The 21,356-nt window shown below is 46.3% G+C and overlaps 1 protein-coding gene across 4 annotated transcripts in view; it reads left to right on the forward strand.

Moving 5' to 3' along the window:
- Positions 1 to 21,356, forward strand: part of LOC146797955 (uncharacterized) — a 68,054-nt gene that overhangs the window by 11,179 nt on the left and 35,519 nt on the right. For 2 of the 4 annotated variants that reach the window (XR_014969082.1, XM_085627813.1), the window contains exons 3-4: positions 1,711 to 1,775; positions 3,567 to 3,640. Coding sequence is in view for 2 of the 4 variants with exons in the window: in XM_085627813.1 (XP_085483939.1) it covers positions 1,711 to 1,775; positions 3,567 to 3,581 (80 nt within the window). In the remaining 2 variants the exon portion in view is untranslated. Of the gene's footprint in view, positions 1 to 1,440; positions 1,650 to 1,710; positions 1,776 to 3,566; positions 3,641 to 21,356 lie in introns of all 4 variants that reach the window. The other 2 variants (XR_014969083.1, XM_085627812.1) reach the window with 2 other exon arrangements.

Genomic DNA, 21,356 nt, shown 5'->3' on the forward strand with positions numbered 1-21,356 from the left:
GCCCCTTAACTTCACTCCTGGGTTCCTTTTCATTCCTGCTTTCTCCATTGCCAATGTTTCTCTTCCTTCCTTTTACCATTTGTTGTGGTTTATTTTCTCTTGCTTTTCTCCTCTGTTGAAGAAAAATTAGTGCTGGTCTGGAAAATGAGTGAAGATGGGTCCCACCTGCAACTGCCAGCTCAAATTTAGCACTGTAAATACTGTTACTAAACATTGCACTTTTTCCCATTATATTACCTCCCTATTTTGAAGTTCTCAGGATGGAATGTGTTGGAAGGGTTTTGGTAAAATTCTGTGGTTCCCTTGCCCTAACCTCTTTTACAGCCAACATTTTCCGGTTTTAAGCACGGATCATTTTGAGCCGGTGGGCAATTTGCACACAATTTGGAATTGCACCAGTTACCAGATTCAGTGCAGAGCACAGAATGAGACACTTAAGGGTCCATTAGTAAGTCGGGCGGATCGCCACCGCCCGCATGGCAGTGGCAATCGCCCGATATAATCCCCCACCCGCCTCCCATTTCCCCCCGCCATATCAGTATGGCGGGGGTACCGCGGCAGACGGGAAGAACGTCTGCCGCTTTTCCACCCGGTCGACGAGACAACCAGGCGGAAAAGGGTTTAATATGGTGGCGGTGTCTGCTAGACACTGCCATCCATATTTGTATGCAGGCGGGGAGCAGCCTTACTGTGGCGGCAGAAATGCATGTGGGATTCACATTTGGGGGCTCGTTGCAGGCCCCCAGGAAGTTGGGGGTGCACATGGGGGTACCTATGGTACCTCCCTGCATTTGCATGCACAATGCGGAAGGCACCGCGCGGTGCCTGCCATGTTGTGCATGAAAATGCACGACATGCATTTTTGGCATTGCTGCGGGTGATGCTGAAAGCACTGCCCGCCACAATGTTAAAAATGCAGGATGCACCCGCCAGTGTGGCGGGCGCATCCTAATCACACCCACGAGACCGCCGCAATTATGGCGGGCGGTCCCTTTTTACGTCAGGATGACAAGCGGACTTTGTCCGCCCGCCATCCTAATGATGCCCTAATACTTTATTTTCTTTTTCTAGCACTCTTGCCTTAAATGAAAATTTCCTCACTGCAAGATATACCATCAATACCAAAGGCAGAGAATTTCAAATTTTACTGATATATTTTTTTAGTAGCCATAGCATTTCAGTCAAATATGTGCAAAAAGACAATATTTGCACATAGAAGAATGAACAGATGGCGTGTTTAAGACAGATTAAAGTTAATATTTAATATGGATTCCAGATGTTACAGAATGAATGTTAACAGCAAAGACAGACAGTCATTATAATGTACACAAAAAAAACACAAATGTATTTACAAAATGCAATGTAGCATTAACGCTTGGCCCAGACAAAGGGCCTGATTTAGATCTTGGTGAATCGGTCCCAATGTTGCTTTTTCGCCAGTCTTCCTGCCCGCCGACTTGGCGGTCTGCCTGCCCGATTTAGGTGTTGGCTGGTCACTGGAGGAGAGACTGCCGCCTCTGCCTGGAATCTTCTCCCACGTCATGGCCAGAAGAGGCTAGTGGCAGGACTACAGCCAAGATTCACGCCGAGTTTATTATGAAGTGCCTTCTGCCGAGGCAACTGTGGTGGGAAGAAACAAAGGAAAAGAGGTATCAACGTACCTTTTTCTTGTTTTACTGTTCTATTTCCATCTTCTATCCCATCGTCCAGGTCCCTTCTTTGCTCCTCCGACAACACAACCACGCCAAACGACTCCATTGTCACTGATATGTAAGGTAAGGAACATGCACCTTTGTCCTATGTATCGTGTGTATGTTGTGTGAGTGGCATGCAAGACGTTAAGCAAAGAGACATTACATGTTGCCTACATATGTATGTCAATGACATATAAATGTATTTACATATGAATAAGTTGTACTTACCTGTCTCCATGTCCTCATGAACCTTACTCCATCAAGATTCCGCCACCAGGACACCACCAGCACAACGGGAACATCTAAATAGGATTGTCACAATTCCGCCGGCCTGATGGCAGCATAGTACTGTGAGCCGCCGTGGTGGTCTTCTGTCTCTACATGCAACATCTAAATACGGCGGGTGAACCGCTGTCAGCTTTGAGACTGCCACTGCGGTGAACCGGCGGTTAGACCACTAAGATCTAAATCAGGCCCAAAGACATTTTCACAGTTGCAAAGTGATGCAGTTTCTCATGGTTTTTACTATCACTTACAAAAGGTGGTTTCACTGCAAAAGTATCCTTATCTCTTCACAGAAACTGCTTTTGACCTTGTCCAATTGGAAGAATGAATTCTATAGAAGGACTTGTAATAGAAAATGTGCAGAAGTCCAATTTACTTAGTACTTCTGAGCTTTGCCCAAATAGAGTTTCAAATACAGTTATTTCCATATTGCAAGGTCTCTAAAGCCTGCTAGATTGTTGTGGTCCTAGTGCAATGCTTGTACACAGCCTATTGGCTGTCTGACACTGTCGGACATCCTATCCAGTTAAGGATACTGCATCAAGCTGGATTGACAGATAAGGTTCTCCAGTGGAATAGCTCCTACATTACAGCAAGAACCCAAACACTACTATTACGCCTTGAAATCTTCAGTGAGAGAGATGACCTTGATGGACTCTAAGGCTTCTTTGCCTTAACTATTCTTTCCTAATAATTATCTACATCCTCTAGTAGTCCCAAAAGGAGTCTTGGGTGCTAAGTTGGTTCTGGGTACTATTCCTTTGCTGTCCCTTTGCAGACAAAACAAAGCTTTTCTTTGACTAGATAGTGCTCTGGAGTTGACAGCATCTTTCAAAGAATTTGTGACTGCCATTATGGCCCTGGATAAATGAAAACATGCTCAAGTTGTAGCCCACTAATACTGATGTGCTTCTGTTCAATCAAAAAGGACTGCTCTGGTCTTTAACATGTGGGCTAGGTTCAATTGGCTGTACATTCCCATTGTAGTACTCCAAGTTTGCTACTTATGGGCTATTGTTTAAGCAGAACTATCTACACTTCTTGGGATTTCAGCAATCCATAGGAGCTGCTTTTTTCAATTGAAATGTTTTCACAGACGCCTCTATAACATTCCTTTCAACATCATGTTTCATTTGGGAATACTTTGGTGACATAGACAGCTAGATTATAGTAATAGTATATTTCTGGATTAACCAAAAAGGGATTATAAAACACAGTTTAAAGGCTGCTTTTGAAACAAAATACATTTTAATATGTCTCCCCACTGCTACAAGACCTTTAGTAGAGAAGAATTTAAAGTTGCCAGCACTGTCTAAAAGGCATTTTATGCTCAAGAAATCAATTCATTTGAAATATAAACTGACAGTATCTACAACCTAGAACCTTAAAATCAGTCTCTTAATTTTAAGTAGTGGATTTACTTTATAGTGAGTCAAGTTGGGAGTCTGATTATTGTCAGTCACAGGGCTTGAAAATAGTAAAAAGGTCCCTTTGGAAATCAGTCAAATTTTTCACTGCTGTAGATGGAAATTATCAATTTGGTTGTTGCATATGATGCTTCATTTGTCTTCTATTCTTCATTTTCAGTCCTGTTCTAAATGAGCTTCTTAAGCACCAAGATGTCATTCAAAGGGCATGATATAGCCACACTACACCAAGAGGTAAGCATTATGAGTCATTACATCGCATGCACACCATAGGGAGTCACTACTTCGCAGGTAAGCTTTACATTTACTTTGGGAATTACTGTATTGCATGAGATATTACATCACATGTATTTATAGGTAATTATTAACAAAAATCTGATCTGAACCTTAACTTTGTGCATGTATATATATATATACATACACACACCCACACACACACACACACACACACACACACACACACACACTGGTTGCCAGTCGGTAGTTATAGTTAGGACCCTGCTGTTTCCATAGGAAAAGTGTTTTTGACTTGCCTATATCTATGACGTTCTTTGACAAATCTTCACAAAATCCTCAAAAAAGTGTCATAGTGAGTCTTGTTGTGCATGGAAAGTTTCAAGGTGATCCGTCAAGTGAAGGCTGAGAAAAAGAGGAGGGGTAAAAAAAGTGTGTTTCCCATGTTAATTCAATAGGCTCTTTAGACTCGGCTGCAGCCCAACCGCTGAACGGAATTACACCAAATTTGGCAGAAATCTAGGTTTTTGTCCACAGATTGTGCTTTTTGTTATTTGGTGTAAATCGGTTCAGTAGTTGTTGAGAAATGTAAGGTAATCCAAATTTGTTTATCTGTCATCGCAGCTAATTTGCAATGATTTTGTGACTAATGTGAATGTGCATGCCAATAGGAATGGTGTGTTTGGCTTGCCTCCTTTGCCTTCTGTACCCCTTCCACCGCTTTCCCGCCGCTGCGTCCCCTGCGCACCTGCCCCCCCTGCACACCCATTCGCCGCCCCGCTCTTGCCTCCCAGCTGCTCCTCCTTCCCACCTCCCCTTATATGGCGGCCGCTGCGCGGTGAAGGGAGCGACCCTTGACCCTGGTTACAGGCAGGTCGCTCCCCACACTGCACAGCACCGCCTGTGTGTCCTCCGACCCTCTGCTTCCGCTGCCTCTGCTGCAGGTAGTTCAATCGTGCTCTGCGCTCGTTCTGCCCCTTCTCTCTTCAGCCTCACTGTATTTTATGCATCAATTCCTGTAGTGTGTTCATCGTTCCTGCCCTTATTTTGACTTTTGTACTGTGACTGTGATTTGTTTTTTTCTCCCCTCTTTTGCCTTCTGTACCCCTTCTACCGCTTTCCTGCCGCTGCGTCCCCTGCGTCCCAGCCCCCCTGCACGCCCATTCACCACCCCGCTCCCGCCTCCCAGCTGCTCCTCCCTCCCACCTCCCCTTATATGGTGAACGCTGCGCGGCCGCGCTGCTGGCGTGCCTAAGGCAAGCCCGTCTGCACCCGTCCGTGCCTGGACCATGCCCAGTGCCAGAACCCCTGGCCCCCCGCAAATGGCACAACACCCAACGCCGCTACAATGCCAGCACCCTCCACGCACGCAACATCGGACGATCACACATCTGCTTCCTGGCCACCCTAAAACGCACGCAAGGACCCTTCACCTGTCGGAACTGCAGCTTCACCAGCATCCGATCCGCAAATCCACCCACCGGGAAAGAACCCAACCACCTCAGATGCATCCTTCTCAACACCCACTCCGCCTGCAAACACGCCGTTGAACTCTGGGACCTACTCGACTCAACCTCCCCAGACGTCGCCTTCCTGACGGAGACCTGGCTGAACCCCTCCTTGGCACCCGACATGGCCATAGCCATCCCAGACGACTACAAAATCACCCGCAGGGACCGCAGCAACGGAGTAGGAGGAGGAATCGTCATCGTCCACAGGAACACTCTCAGAGTCTCGACCAACACCGACGACACCCTCAGCACCGCCAAACACCTGCACTTCCAGATCCTCACCGATCCCAACACCACCCTCAGAGGAACCCTCGTCTACAGACCCCCCGGACCCCAGCCACAGTTCAGCAACTCCATCACGGACTTCGTCAGTACACACGCCCGTGCCTCCACAAACTACATCCTTCTCGGGGACCTGAACTTCCACCTCGAAAACAATAATGACCACAACTCCACCACCCTGATCGCCAACCTCGCCAACCTCGGACTCAGACAACTCGTCACAACCCCCACCCACTCCGCCGGTCACACGCTTTACCCCATCTTCTCAGCAAGCTCCCACGTCTCCTTCAACCACACCATCGAACTCCACTGGACCGGCCATCACTGCATTCACTTCACCTTCCGTAAACCTACCACGCACCACCGCACCCAATAGATCTCCCGCCGCTGCTGGAGCAAAGTCACCGAAGACCAGCTAACCACCACCCTCGCCCGGAGCCCACTCGCTGACCCCACTGACCCCGACACCGCCGCCCGCAACCTCAGACAATGGATCGACGACTGTGCCAACACCCTCGCCCTGTTCAAGAAACCCTCCAACAGACACACCAGCAAGAAAGCCAGCTGGTTCACTGAAGACCTCCAGGCCTCCAAGCAAACCTGCTGAAAGCTAGAGAAGAAATGGCACAGTGAACAGACACCGGACAGCTACACAGCCCACAAGAACGCCACCCGCAGACACCACCACCTCATCAGATCTGCCAAAAGGGCCTCCTTCAAAGACCGCCTAGACAACAATGCACACAACAGCAAAGAGCTCTTAAACATCGTGAAGGAACTCTCTAACCCCAGCTCCAACACCAACGGCATCCCACCTCCGCAAGACCTGTGCGACTCCCTAGCCGCCTTCTTCCATTGCAAGATCGCTGAGATCTACGACAGCTTCAACGCCACGACCGCCCCGACAGCCACCGAGACCGCCATCCCCACGGCCACCATCTGCACCGACCCCCTGCTTGCCTGGACCAACATAAACGTTGGCGACACCATCAAAATCATGAACACCATCCACTCCGGATCTCTGTCAGACCAATGCTCACACCACATCTTCAACAAAGCCAGCACCACCTTCACACCCCATCTCCGTAAAGCCATCAACATCTCCTTCGAGACAGCGACCTTCCCAGAGAGCTGGAAGCACTCCGAGATCAACGCCTTACTCAAGAAACCCAATGCTGACCCCAAGGACCTCAAGAACTTCCGGCCCATCTCCCTGCTCCCGTTTCCGGCGAAGGTCATCGAGAAGACTGTCAATAGACAACTGACCCACTACCTCGAGGAGAACAGCATCCTGGATCCATCCCAGTCTAGGTTCCGCAGCAACGACAGCACCGAAACTGCCCTCATCACCGCCACTGATGACATCAGGGCCCTGCTGGAAAACGGAGAAACCGCGGCCCTCATCCTCCTGGACCTGTCAGCCGCCTTTGACACTGTCTGCCACCAAACCCTACGCAGACGCCTCCATGACGCTGGGATCCAAGACCAGGCTCTGGACTGGACCACCTCCTTCCTCTCCGGCAGAACCCAGAGCATCCGCCTCCCCCTTTCTGCTCCGAAACCACCAAGATCATCTGCGGCGTACCCCAGGACTCATCCCTCAGCCCAACACTGTTCAACATCTACATGGCACTGCTCACCCACATCGCCCAACTGCATGACCTCAACATCATCTCTTACGCTGCCGATTCCCAGCTGATCCTCTCCCTCACCAAGGACCCCCTCACCGCCAATACCAACCTCCACGAAGGAGTGAAAGCCGTCACTGAGTGGATGAAGAAAAGCCGACTGAAGCTAAACTCGGACAAGATGGAAGTCCTCTTTTTCGGCTCCACCCCCTCGGCCTGGGACGATTCCAGGTGGCCGACCGCACAGGGAACAGCTCCAACACCCACCGACCATGCACACAACCTTGGGTTCATCCTCGACTCTACTCTCTCCATGACAAAGCAGGTCAAGGCCGTCTCATCCTCCTGCTTCAACACCCCCCGCATGCTCCGCAAGATCTACAGGTGAATCCCCACCGAAACAAGAAGAACGGTCACCCAGGTCCTCGTCAGCAGCAGGTTGGACTACGGTAATGCTCTCTACGCAGGAGCCTCGGCCAAATTCCTGAAACAAATCCAAGGCATTCAAAACACCTCCGCTCGCCTGATCCTTGACATCCCTCGCCGCAGCCACATCACACTCCACCTGAGAGACCTGCACTGGTGCCCCGTCCACAAGGGGATCACCTCCAAGCTCCTCACCCACGCACACAAGGCACTCCACAACACCGGACCAGCATACCTCAACAGACGACACAGCTTCTACATCCCCAACTGCCAGCTCCGCTCTGCCAACCTCGCCCTCGCCACAGTCCCCCGCATCCAAAGAGCGACCACCGGCAGCAGATCGTTCTTCCACCTCGCCGCCAAGACCTGGAACACCCTCCCCATCCTCCTATGGCAGACCCAGGACCTGCTAACCTTCAGAAGACTCCTCAAGACCTGGCTATTCGAGCATTAGCAGCATTCCCTCCCCCAGCGCCTTGAGACCCTCACGGGTAAGTAGTGTGCTTTACAAATGTCTTGATTGATTGATTGATTGATTGATTGCCGCAACCTGAGCAGAGAGTTGCGGCTGACATTTTAGTTTACCTTGACAGTACATGGGGCTGAAACGAAATAGCAGAACTTGACATAGGGGATCATGTTGGATGGGTACTGACCCCATTGGGGACTATACAGATCTTTCAGGGACTCGACATATGTACAATATGTCGTTAAACAGGTTTTTGTTTACTGGTGCGAAGTACGCAAATTCGCAGCAATTGTCAACATGGCTCCTCTATGTAACACTGCGGCAAATTTGAGACTATCAGCGAAAAAATCTAAAATAAAATACATTCACAGGCCCACTCAGACAATGATGCACCCACTCACACACCCTGTGAGACACTTACACGCCCACTCATAGACCCACTCAGACACCCATCCATGCACCCATTCAGAGTGTCATGCACTAACTCACAGTGTCAGTGAGAGGCCCAAGCCCCTGCTCACAGACCCACTTAGATACCCACGCACACATTCACAGACCCACTCAGACACTGAAAAAAACATTTACAGACCCACTCTGAGACTTGTTCATCCTCTCACAGACCCACTAAGACACTTGCGCACCTACTCACAGACCCATTCAGAGACTCACACACCCACTCACTGACCTACTCAAAGACTCATGCACCCATTCACAGACCCACACAGGCACTCATGCACCCAGTCACAGACCCACTCAGACTCATGCACCCACTCACACACCCATTCACAGACCCACTCAGAGACTTGTCCACCCACTCACAGATCCTCTCAGACACTCAAGCACCTACTCACAGATCTACTCTGATACTCACACACCCACTCACAGACCTACTCAGAGAATCATGCAACCACTCACAGAACCACTCAGAGACATATGCTTCCACTCACAAACCCTCTCAGACACTCACATATCCACTCACAAACCCAGAGAGAGACTCATTCATCCACTCAGAGATTCATTCAGATACTTACACACCCACTCACAGACCCACTCAGACTTGTGCACCCACTTACAGACTCAGTCAGAGATTCATGCACCCACTCAGACACCCTCTCAGACTGTCACAGTGCAAGGAGTACCAAGCTAGAGGTGCTCTATATTTTCACATGCTGTTATGGGTAAAAGATGCACCAAAAGTTCGAACAGACAGTGATGAGTATCTCTTGTCTTTCATACAACAGTATGTAACATGCCCCATCCCAAAAGACCGTGATGACAAGGGCTTGAGATAACAAGTTCTACGGTTTCAAACTCATGGATGTTGGAAGTACTGTCATCGAAAATACAGATGTAAAGGAAAATTTTACAAAAGATGTCGTTTTGGATTCCCACGACCTGTTATCTCAGAAGGAAAAGTGAACGTCTTTTTTTCTGCAGTCAGACATACCCTGATACAGAAATCCCCCCAAAATACATATAACCTGAGAAGAATAGACACTTTGAAGTATATCAATGACTACAACCCTGTGATTCTAAAAATGTGGAATGCAAATATGGATCTGCAATTTGTTGCAGACAACTCCATCACTATTGCTCGCTACGTGACTTCGTACATCACAAAATTTGAGAAGACAGAGATAAAAGAGATGTGGGAGGAGATCTCTTTAGAAAAGAGTCTTACTAAGAAATTGTACAGCTTCAGCTTGAAAATGCTTTCCCACAGAGATATAGGATCCTTTGAATGCTTGGATAGGTTGAGCTTGGCTAGTTTGTTCTCCAAGTCAAGAGGAATTTTGTGGGTAAGAATAGGCCTTTGCAAGCAGCCGAAATAAAGTATTAAAGTCTTTCCCAGAAATACAGTACCTTGCAGAATTTGATCCCGAACGTAGAGACATTCTGAAAACTACCATGCTGGATACATACTACCCAAGAAGGAGTCCTCATCATTAAAGCATGTGCCCCTACGAAGTACTGAAAACATAGAAGAAGGGAGATATGCAGTACTTGGATGTGATGGCTATTTGGTGAGACACAACAAAGGGAATCTAATTAACCACCGAAAACTTAGTTGCCAAACCCCAGAGAAAAGAGTTTTTCTACTTGCCACTTTTGCTGAATCAGATTTACTTGGACTGTATGACTGTTACAAAGACTCTTTCAATGCTGTGAAAGACAGCATTGAGTGTTCAGTCTTTCCATCCCACTTGCAAATGCTGAAGGATGAGATTGAACAGTAAGAAACCACCGCTGCTGAGATAGCCAAGGAGCGTTCCCAAAGAGGCCAAAGTTCTGCACCAGAGAGTCATGATCCTCTTGGAGAAACACTTATTCAAAATGAAGCAGCTATAGCATGAATGTGTCAGATCTCATCTGAGTTTTCGCAGAGGTAATAGGATGGCTGTGAAGCAAGTTCCCAACTTTCACCCACCACCAAGACAGCCCAACAGTGTCAAAGCTGCTCTAGGTAGAAAGGGGGAAGAGTGGATGGGAAGAGAAAAAACACAGGTCTCACGGTGTCAAATCAGGAAGGTAAGTGGTGCCCAGATATTTTCTCTATGCCTCCTGAGGATAAACAAAAGAAATAGAAGACTCAGTGCTGTGTCAACTTATATGTGCATACACCACATAAATGATATGGTATACCCTTTTAGATGTGTGTGTGTGTATATATATATATATATATATATATATATATATATATATATATATATATATATATATTTTAGCAAACCCCCTCTTACGTATATAGTAAAGTGACTGCATACACAGGAGTAGTATGCAATCTAAGAAAACAAAGAGAAGGCATAGATATAAGTAAACCAAAAACACATGAGCTCCACACTGTGTGGAGGAGGGAACAAGAGGCACAGGGTTTTAGGAGCCAGCAGCCTCCAACTATGAATGTTTAACCACAAAAGAGCTGCTCCTAAAGTGATAACCACTATAAGGTTTGAGTTATATTGTGAGTGGGGACATCTCATAAAAAGTAACGGACTGGTCTCACACACCACCTGGTGTCATGCTTCATCATTGACCAATCCTCGCCCTCTAAAACCTTGGTTTGATAGAGGGCGGGCATACACGTGACGACAGGGATGCACTTCTAAACTAAGTGGGGGCCCGTGTATGAGTGAGTGAGATTGAAAATCATTATAGTTATCCTCATTGTGTTTTTTAATGTGAAAGGTAACTATATGATGTTTAAAAGCAGGTGACGGTATGTGGGGGAATTAGTGTCCCCTAACCGTTGTGTTTAGAGGTCGATATGTTTCTGCCGTCTTGGCCCAGGAGGGTCCAGGGCATTCATCAGGACCTAAATATGTAAATGGGGGCTCCGTTCTTACCAAAAGTGGCAAGAGTGTACCACTGTGTGGGCGTGATCACTGTCACACTCCACAATTGGATGGCTCCTAGATTCAAGCCTGTAAAAGAAAATGTAGGGAGAGAAAAAATATATAACCACAGACCGTAGTAGTGGCGAATAACTGAACTCAATACATGCACTGATCCAGTTTCTGTGTGAGTGACTACTCATGTGACATGTGCCACTCAATTTGTGTACATGATGGGGATGCAAAGATGAGAGCACGTGTCTCACTGTTCTTACCCTAAAAACCAAAGCTACTGGCCCCATGGGAGGAGGGGAGGGGAAACCCCTGTTTGTCAGAACCTGTGGAAAAAAACATATAGATCACAGCTGGAGTGAGAATTATGGTTTTTCAAGTACAAACACACAGAACATTCATCCTCAATTGTGCTAATTGCCCCAAATTACTTTCATTCAATCCGATCTCATTCACACCCTTACTGCCTCAAGGAAAGTATCCTGCGTGGATCCTAGGCGACTGCTCCCGTTCCTCCCCGGTGTAGGACTGGGTGGTGAGCCGTTGTGCTTTTATAGTCTGCTCACTTAAGCAAATTGGTTTTAAGTGGTGCTAAGTGAAATCAGGTGCGTGGTTTCCTGTGTCCCTGGAGGGAAAGCCTGATTCATCCATGGCCGCACTGTGCACATGCTCAGTGTGAATAAACCCGGAGCACTACTTCCTGTGTCCTGAAGCGTGAGTGCCTGGGTTCAAAACGGTGGAGTTACGCACATGCTCAGATTAGAGAAGTGAAGCGTGTGACGGAAATCACTGAGGAAAAGTGCACGGTGGTCCGTGCCCTACGCGACAGTACCTAGTTTTAAATTGGCAAAAGTACACGTATGCTCTTGTGTGCTATTGGTGCGTGACTGCCAAGGCACCCGATGTGGAAACGGGTGGGCGGCCAATTACTGTGATGCAAGGTGAAATTCTACCTAGATTTTTTAGCTGCCCAGAGGGGCGAGATTTTGCAGAAGGGGCAGAAGTACACGTCTGCTCTGTGTGTGACTGGTGCGTGACTGCGAAGCACCCGGTGTGTGAACGGGTGAGCGGCTGATTGCCCAGAACAAAGGGGGGTATTCTACCCAGAGTCTAGAGCTGCCCAGATGGGCGATGTTGTGCGTGTACTAGTGGGAAGTTTTCGGTTGGACTTGCTCTGATGCACTTGTGCAAACAGGTATTCCAAAGGAAGATCATAATAAGGGTGATAAGGGTAAGGATGTCAAATGTTGGGTATTAGCACTGAGTGTCTGCGCTATCATTTCTATTCATGCGTTAAGCCTGGGTGAAAGACGGTGCCAGCTGGGGGAGGATGACTTTGGAGGGAATGTGGCCTATTAGCCTCACGACTTCGGCTTAGTTTAAAAGCCAGCTAAGTGTGATAATTCCAGGTAGACTCAGCCCATTTTAAGTAAACTCATTTAAGTCAGGGCACTGCATGTACCGATGGTTTCACAGTGTCGTGTGATGGTATACCAGGTACACTCTGTCTATGTGTTAGTGTGAATTAATCTACTGGTGGTTGTTAGAGGTTTCAACGCCCCATTTGGAGCCACGGTATTTCATCGTTGAGCCCTTTGTCCCAGGTTCGTAAACGGAACACCCAGCGTTATTCTCTTACATGTAGGGCTTTAGTAAGGTCAAACTTTCATTTTTTCATTACTTCCAGAATGGTCCATTTCAGGTCTGTGTCTTCATGGTTTTTTTCAGTGAAATGACGAGTCAGTTTGGTGTTGGTCTTTTTACACCGAATCATGCTCCGATGTTCATTGATACGCACTTTGATTTTCCTGGTGGTTATGCCAACGTATTTGAGGTCGCATGGGCAGTTCAAGAGGTATACGACGTTCTCCGTGTTGCAATTACTGAATTCTCGCAGTTGCCAAGGGATCCCCGTTCCTATGTCTACCTCCTTGGTATTAGAAGTGAGTGCGCAGGATGTACAGTTCCCACAGGAGAAGTGGCCGACGGGCCGTGGTTGGCTCCACAGGGTTTGTTGTTCCTCTTCTCCGGTCGATGGTCTCTTTGCGTGTACTAGTTCGTCGCGCAGACTCCTGTTCCTTCTAAAGTCAAATAAAGGTGGCTGCCACTGGTTTCCAGCGCTATTGAGGATGTGCCAGTTTTTTCTCACGATTTTTTGTACTTTGTTTGAGATCGGAGTGTATGTCGTAACGCATACTGGTCTTTTGGTGTCTCCTTTTGTTATATCCTCTGGTAGTGACTCTCTTGGATTGTTCCTGGCACGTTTCCTTGCTTGTCTCACCATTTTTCTCGGGTAGTGGCGTTCTAGAAGTTTATTTTCCAGTTGTTCAGCCTGCTCCTCAAAGGTTGTTGTATTCGAGCAGTTTCGTCGGATTCGGAGGAACTGACCTACCGGGAGGTTTTGTCTCAGGGCCCTAGGATTGTAGCTCTCATAGAGAAGTAAACTGTTTTTATCTGTGGTTTTGTTATGAACCTTTGTTGTGAATCCTTCTTGGGTTATGGTGATGTCTAGATCCAGAAAAATTGCGTGGTTCACATCAATCGTGTGTGTGAATCTGAGATGGGTGTCCTTGGAATTGACCCATTGGACAAATTCTGTTGCCTCTTCCTTGGATCCGTGCCATACAATCAGCACATCATCAATAAAGCGTTTCCACACCTTAAGGTGTTTCAGGAATGGATTATTAGGATTGTAAATGTGGTCTTCCTCAAATTGTTGGACATGGAGACATTTGACATCCTTACCCTTATCACCCTTATTATGATCTTCCTTTGGAATACCTGTTTGCACAAGTGCATCAGAGCAAGTCCAACCGAAAACTTCCCGCTAGTACATGCACAACATCGCCCAACTGGGTAGCTCTAGACTCTGGGTAGAATACCCCCCTTTGTTCTGGGCGATCAGCCGCTCACCCGTTCACACACCGGGTGCTTCGCAGTCACGCACCAGTCACACACAGAGCAGACGTGTACTTCTGCCCCTTCTGCAAAATGTCGCCCCTCTGGGCAGCTAAAAAATCTAGGTAGAATTTCACCTTGCATCACAGTAATTGGCCACCCACCCGTTTCCACATCGGGTGCCTTGGCAGTCGCGCACCAATAGCACACAAGAGCATACGTGTACTTTTGCCAATTTAAAATTAGGCACTGTCGTGTAGGGCACAGACCACCGTGCACTTTTCCTCAGTGATTTCCGTCACGTGCTTCACTTCTCTAATCTGAGCATGTGCGTAACTCCACCATTTTGAAACCAGGCACTCGCGCTTCAGGACACAGGAAGTAGTGCTCCGGGTTTATTCACACTGAGCATGTGCACAGTGCGGCCATGGATGAATCAGGCTTCCCCTCCAGGGACTCCAGGGACACAGGAAACCACACACCTGATTTAACTTAGCACCACTTAAAACCAATTTGCTTAAGTGAGCAGGCTATAAAAGCATAACGGCTTTCCACCGAGTCCTACACCGGGGAGGAACGGGAGCAGTCGCCTAGGATCCACGCAGGAAACTTTCCTTGAGGCAGTAAGGGTGTGAATGAGATCGGATTGAATGAAAGTACTTTGGGGCAATTAGCACAATTGAGAATGAATGTTCTGTGTGTTTGTACTTGAAAAACCATAATTCTCACGCCAACTGTGATCTATATGTTTTTTTCCACAGGTTCTGACAAACAGGGGTTTCCCCTCCCCTCCTCCCATGGGGCCAGTAGCTTTGGTTTTTAGGGTAAGAACAGTGAGACACGTGCTCTCACCTTTGCATCCCCATCATGTACACAAATTGAGTGGCACATGTCACATGAGTAGTCACTCACACAGAAACTGGATCAGTGCATGTATTGAGTTCAGTTATTCGCCACTACTACGGTCTGTTGTTATATATTTTTTCTCTCCCTACATTTTCTTTTACAGGCTTGAATCTAGGAGCCATCCAATTGTGGAGTGTGACAGTGATCACGCCCACACAGTGGTAAACTCTTGCCACTTTTGGTAAGAACGGAGCCCCCATTTAAATATTTAGGTCCTGATGAATGCCCTGGACCCTCCTGGGCCAAGACGGCAGAAACAGGTCGACCTCTAAACACAACGGTTAAGGGACACTAATTCCCCCACATACCGTCACCTGCTTTTAAACATCATATAGTTACCTTTCACATTAAAAAACACAATGAGGATAACTATAATGATTTTTAATCTCACTCACTCATACACAGGCCCCCACTTACTTTAGAAGTGCATCCCTGTCGTCAGGTGTTTGCCCGCCCTCTATCAAACCATGGTTTTAGAGGGCGAGGACTGGTCAATGATGAAGCATGACACCAGGTGGTGTGTGAGACCAGTCCGTTACTTTTTGTGAGATGTCCCCACTCACAATATAACTCAAACCTTATAGTGGTTATCACTTTAGGAGCAGCTCTTTTGTGGTTAAACATAGATATAAGTAAAGCCAGAATTTCTAGAACACTTTAGCTCTAAATGATGTGGATGCTCTATATGCATACCTAATGTATTTCTGTGACAGATGATAAGGAAAGGCTAAAAAATGCAGACTAGACAAATATCAGGATATCCAAAGCCTGGATTTTAATATGTATATGTACAATGTCCTCTTGTATATTATTCCTCTTATACTAAGTAAAAAATGAAAAGGATCACAAAAAAATGAGACAAGCGTTATAGAAGTTCATGTAATATTTCTTAGCATTGAAAAAACATTACACTAATGTTCTTTGCTGAAATCACATCTTTCAGAAAGAAATCTCTGTGGCACAAAACCTGAATATAGGTACTATAGGGATACTGGGTGTCGCAGTCTCAGATTCCTATTTTTAACTATTCTACACTTCTACCACTGTCCTGAAGAAACGCCACGGGATCCGTTAGGGACCATCTGAAGTTGTGGAAACATGTCGACCTAACGCACTCACTCACCATTACCACTTTTCACTTGCTGACAACAGAACAGAAGGAAAATATTCACCCCTCACATATAGCTCTTCTTGAGGCCTTCGTTGTCACCAATTTTAACTTCACAACATGGACTCCTGAATAAAGATTCTTTAGAGTACCATTGTGGTAATTTTACTCACTCACCTTCCTTTCGATCCCACACACCCGCACCGAAAAGAACTCCGAGAAAGAGCCCTCTTGCGGGGCCTGTGGGGGACTGAAGCACCACCCCCACGAAGAGCAACTCCCGATGATGAAGCATGACACCCTCATGGGTGTGTGAGGACACTTCTTCAAAAAGGAGGAATTACCCCACCTCCACACTATTCTATTTCCAACCTACCCTGTGAGTCAGTTTCTCACAGTCTCTCACAGCGACCAAAATAGGCTAGCTCTTCTTTTCGTTAGGAACTGTTACCCCTTTGTGATTATTACGTTAGCCTTGGGAGCACGGTAACTGGACCTGTTTTCTTCTTAGCTCCCCGTCTCCCCTTTTATGTGTTTTGTGATGTAGTACGGCAGCTAGCCATGGGACAATTGAATCTATCTCTCCCCTTTTTGTCTCACTCTTTTACTCTTAGAGACAGACTGCAGACTTTGCCTTTTTGTCTCCATCATTTTGCATGTGGGAGACACACGGAACAGTCCACACAGCAACACCACAGAAAGGCATAGTAACTACTCTCACTCGACAATGCCTTCCGAGGGTCTAGGTACTATACTCACACACACACATAATTAGTCATGGACAATCCAGGCCTTAGTTTTGATGACGACACTGTAGCTGAAATTTTGAAGGCCCTGTCATTACTAACAGCGGAAGGGGGGGATAGCATTGTGAAGTAAGACTGCGGACTGGAAATCACTGCAAGCTCTTAGAAAACAACAAATTAAAACTGCCCTACATGGGTCTATTATGACTGAGTACTTGTGGGCAAGCATTGCCCCTAACGGTCTATTAGTAACCATCACCCCCAGGATCTTGTTAGAAGATACCATCTTTTGCAGGGAGTAGTCAAAGATAGCTTGTAAGTGCACTCGTGATTGGCTTGTCCTCATAATTAACACTGCTAAACGCCTCTCGGATGCACTATTAATATAGATCACTGTGGCAGAGAATGCACTAAAAGTAGGCATATCCATCATGGCCTTCAAATCACGCTTAACCGAGATCAACGAAGAAATGAATGAGTACAAGGAGTACCTTACCAAACAAATAATCAAGAAGTTACAAAAGGATGTCAAGCGCTTTGACCAGTAGAAGATATACCCGTACATTAAAGAGGATTATGAATATCAGCCCAATGATACCTCATCAGATGAAAGTACCAGCAATTTCTCGAGAAGGTCAGGATTCATGAGCAGTGACTCCAGTTACGAGGGTAGGAACTACACATCAAAATTCAGGGCCACACAGAGCAACCAACCACCACCCATCTTCCATAACTTCCCTACACACCCTTACCAACCACAAATGTTTCCCGGACAATGGATAGGACCACCACCAGTATGGAATATTCCACCAGGTCACCCCCTACAGGCTCAACAGTACCAACAGTTTCTGAACCCCCCTTTTTTCAACAGAGGGAGGGGCAGAGGTTGAGACAGAAGAAGAGGAGGACAAAAGAACGTACACTGGCAGGAACCAGATATCCAGATGACATTGAGGAGCAAAACAACAAGCCAGAGACGCTAGTGGTCAATTTATCCTCTAGACCACTTGTCGAGGGCGAAGTCAAACTCTTGGAGAAGGGTTTGGATTTCATCCCGACACCTCATGAGGATTCCTTCCGACTCCACCAAAAACTCCACCCGTTTTTTTGGAAGATAAGGCTTAAGGCCTTTTTTCAGAAGAAACCCGAGACCCCGGCCATTGGGACAGGTTTGAAGAAGAAATCTCGGTTCACTTCCCCGGGGGCATTGACAGCCCATGAGGTCCTCACCTTCGAGCAAGCAGTCCTTAAAGATATTCCAGAGGGCACCAACAGACGGCCATTTCACAATCTGTCTGCACAACAAAGAGACCATCTCAAGGCACTAACAGAGGACAATACAATTATTATCAAACCAGCCGATAATGGCGGTGCCATCGTGGTCCAGGATGTTAGCACATATAATGAAGAGTGTCACTGCCAACTCAACAACACCCGGTACTACCTTCCTATTGAGGAAGACCTGACTAGACGCCTCACCACCAGAATCAGAATTTTGCAGAAGCAGAAATGGAGGCTAAATCACTTCATATGAAGCAGAATTTCTTATCAACAACCAACCAAGGATGCCATACTTTTAAACCCCCCAAAATTTCACAAAGGAGTCTACCTGCCACCGGGATGACCTATAGTTGTTCCTTTGACCGATCGTGATGAAGACACCCACCTACCTCAGAGACACCAGTGAAGTCCTTAACCTGATTGAAGACTTTCCCAAACAAGACAGGATTAGTCTCCTAGTCACCCTGGATGTGGAGGCATTATATACCAACATCCCCCAGGACGTAACCCTTGAGGTCCTTGAGACCATCTTACATGAAACTGAACCTTAACCTTACGAGAATCCTATCCCATTTATCTTGGAGTGTGCGTATGTGGCCTTGAATGAAAACTTCTTTGCATTTCAGAACCAACTTTACCACCAAGTCCATGGGACCAGTATGGTTAGTACCTTTGCTCCCAGTCTGGGCTGCCTGTAGATGGCTGCTTTTGAAAAGAAGTTCATCCTATATGAGAGCAATCCCTATCGGGAAAACGTATTAATGTGGCGGCACTACATAGATGACATCTCAGTGTTTTGGATGGGTGAGGCTAACAAATGTGAAACATTCTGTGACTGGGTCAACACTCTTGACCCATTCCTAAAATTCTCAAGCACTAAGTCAGAGAACAGAATCCTGTTTCTTGATCTGCTGATCTCCATCTAGAATGGGGTTTTACTAAAAACCAACTATAGAAAACCCACTGATAGGAACAGCCTTTTACTCTGTCAGCCACCACCCAAAATCCCTGAGGGATAACCTTCCTGTGGGACAGTTACTCCGCCTCCGGAGGAATTGTAATACTATGGCAGAGTATGACAACCAAGCCATGATTCTGGCCACCAACCTCACAGAGCGACATTATCCAAAACAAGTGATACTACAAGTGTATAAGAGAGCCAGGAATAATCATAGAGAGAGCCTCTTGGAAAACAGGGCAAAAATACATACAGACACTCTGAAGTGTGTCACCACATCTACACCTAGCTCTAACTAAACACAGAGAGTAATCAAAAAACACTGGGGCATCCTAGGAACAGGCAGTTTCTCCCACAGGCCAACCCCCCTTTTCTCCTTCAAACGCACCCAGAATTTGAGGGATCTACTTGTTCACACACGCCCAAAACCACAACTAATGAGACAACCTACTTTATGGGCATATCCCCCGGTAGAAGGTCATTTCCCTTGTGGGCCGTGCGCTGTATGCCATCTAAGCAGGGTAATGAAACAGATAGATCTGGGCATTAGGACACCCGGGCGCCAGAAAAAACATGTGGGTATGACAACGAGACCAGTCAAAATCTGCATTAGTGAACATAGAAGCACTATTTGATGTAAAAAGACCAACACGGGGATGCTGAGTCACTTTTCTGAGACTGGCCATACACCAGACAGCTTGAAGTGGACTGTCATCAAGTCCAATTAGAATTGGTCTACAAGAACCTTATTCACACAAGAACAACAGTGGGTGTTCCGCCTTAAGAGCAACATCAGAGGCCTTAATGATGACATTCCGTGGGCAGAATTTATCAACCGACTCATCAACTGACCCACTCTATTCCTGAAATTGTCCTAACTTCTGGACGGCAGACATTTAGTGACGCAATAAGTACGTTCAGATACTGACACCCGGAATCATGCCCCTATTAATACAGATTTCCTCCACTATTATAATGAGAGCCTGCCAGAGTGTTCTGGTCCAGGTACAACCAAGATCATCCATGAACAACTGGGCGATGGGTGCCCAATACACCATAAGGCCATACATTCCAACAGATTTCAATACTCATGTCCCTATTAAGGACAGCGTCCACACATGTACCTTCACGGTTACTGTACTTGATGGATGACCCTACTCAGTCCAATCACCACTGACTGTCATCAACAAGTCTGGTCGGACCCTATGCGTTACTTGATCGTTGAAAGAGAGTAAACTCACACTGGCTAATCAGTCAGTCAGTCAAATACTTTATTCGACAAATTAATGTCATAAAAGTGAACAATTCGATCAATCAAATATTACAAATTAGAAGTGCAAGGTGTCATCTACCAACTCATGGTGAATTACTAAACAAATTAAAACAGGATTTCATAGATAAAAACAGTGCGTTTCTGGGCATAAATAAAAAATAAAAAATACAAATGAATTCTAAAAGCAAGTATACACATTACCTATCACAAGATACGTAAAGTGCTTAATGCATGGTGCAAAAGACGCATACGGAATAAAGTGCAAACATATCGGTCAGTGCAGTCATAGGATATACTGGAGGCAACACTTCCGGCAAAAGTACAACCAAAAAAGTGCTAAGTGCAATATACCAAGCCTACAAAAGCACACAGCTAAGTTTGCATTATAACATTTAAAAATCTACACAGTAAGATAACGGGAGTCTGTTTCTCACCTTTTTAGAACGCGTGGCTGCGACCAGAAAACTGGCAATATTAAAAATATCCCATGGTGAACTTAATAACTGCAGGTAAAGTAATGCTGGTCTAACCTGCATAAAACCCTTTCCTTTCAGAATTGGAATTAAGTACTTATTCCGCATAATGGAATAAAAGGGGCAAAACATCATAAAATGAAGGGTATTCTGGGTAGAAAAATTGTCACACTTACAGGGGGTTGAAGACTCTGGATTACACCACTCCTGAAAATCGCCTAATAAAAATGGGACTAAGTTTAAACGAAACCTAGTTAAAAGCCAGCGATGGTATGGGATATTAACTATTATCAAATAGGGTTCAATACAAATATTTGTTTTTGTTAAAAAATGAGCCCTTACAAGGGGTTTCTGCAGCTCTAAATCCTCCCGTTCTGCAGACAACAACTTCATAAAGTTATTTTTTACCCATA

Source organism: Triturus cristatus, chromosome 9 (genome assembly GCF_964204655.1).
Source record: "Triturus cristatus chromosome 9, aTriCri1.1, whole genome shotgun sequence".
In the NCBI taxonomy this organism is placed as follows: domain Eukaryota; kingdom Metazoa; phylum Chordata; class Amphibia; order Caudata; family Salamandridae; genus Triturus; species Triturus cristatus.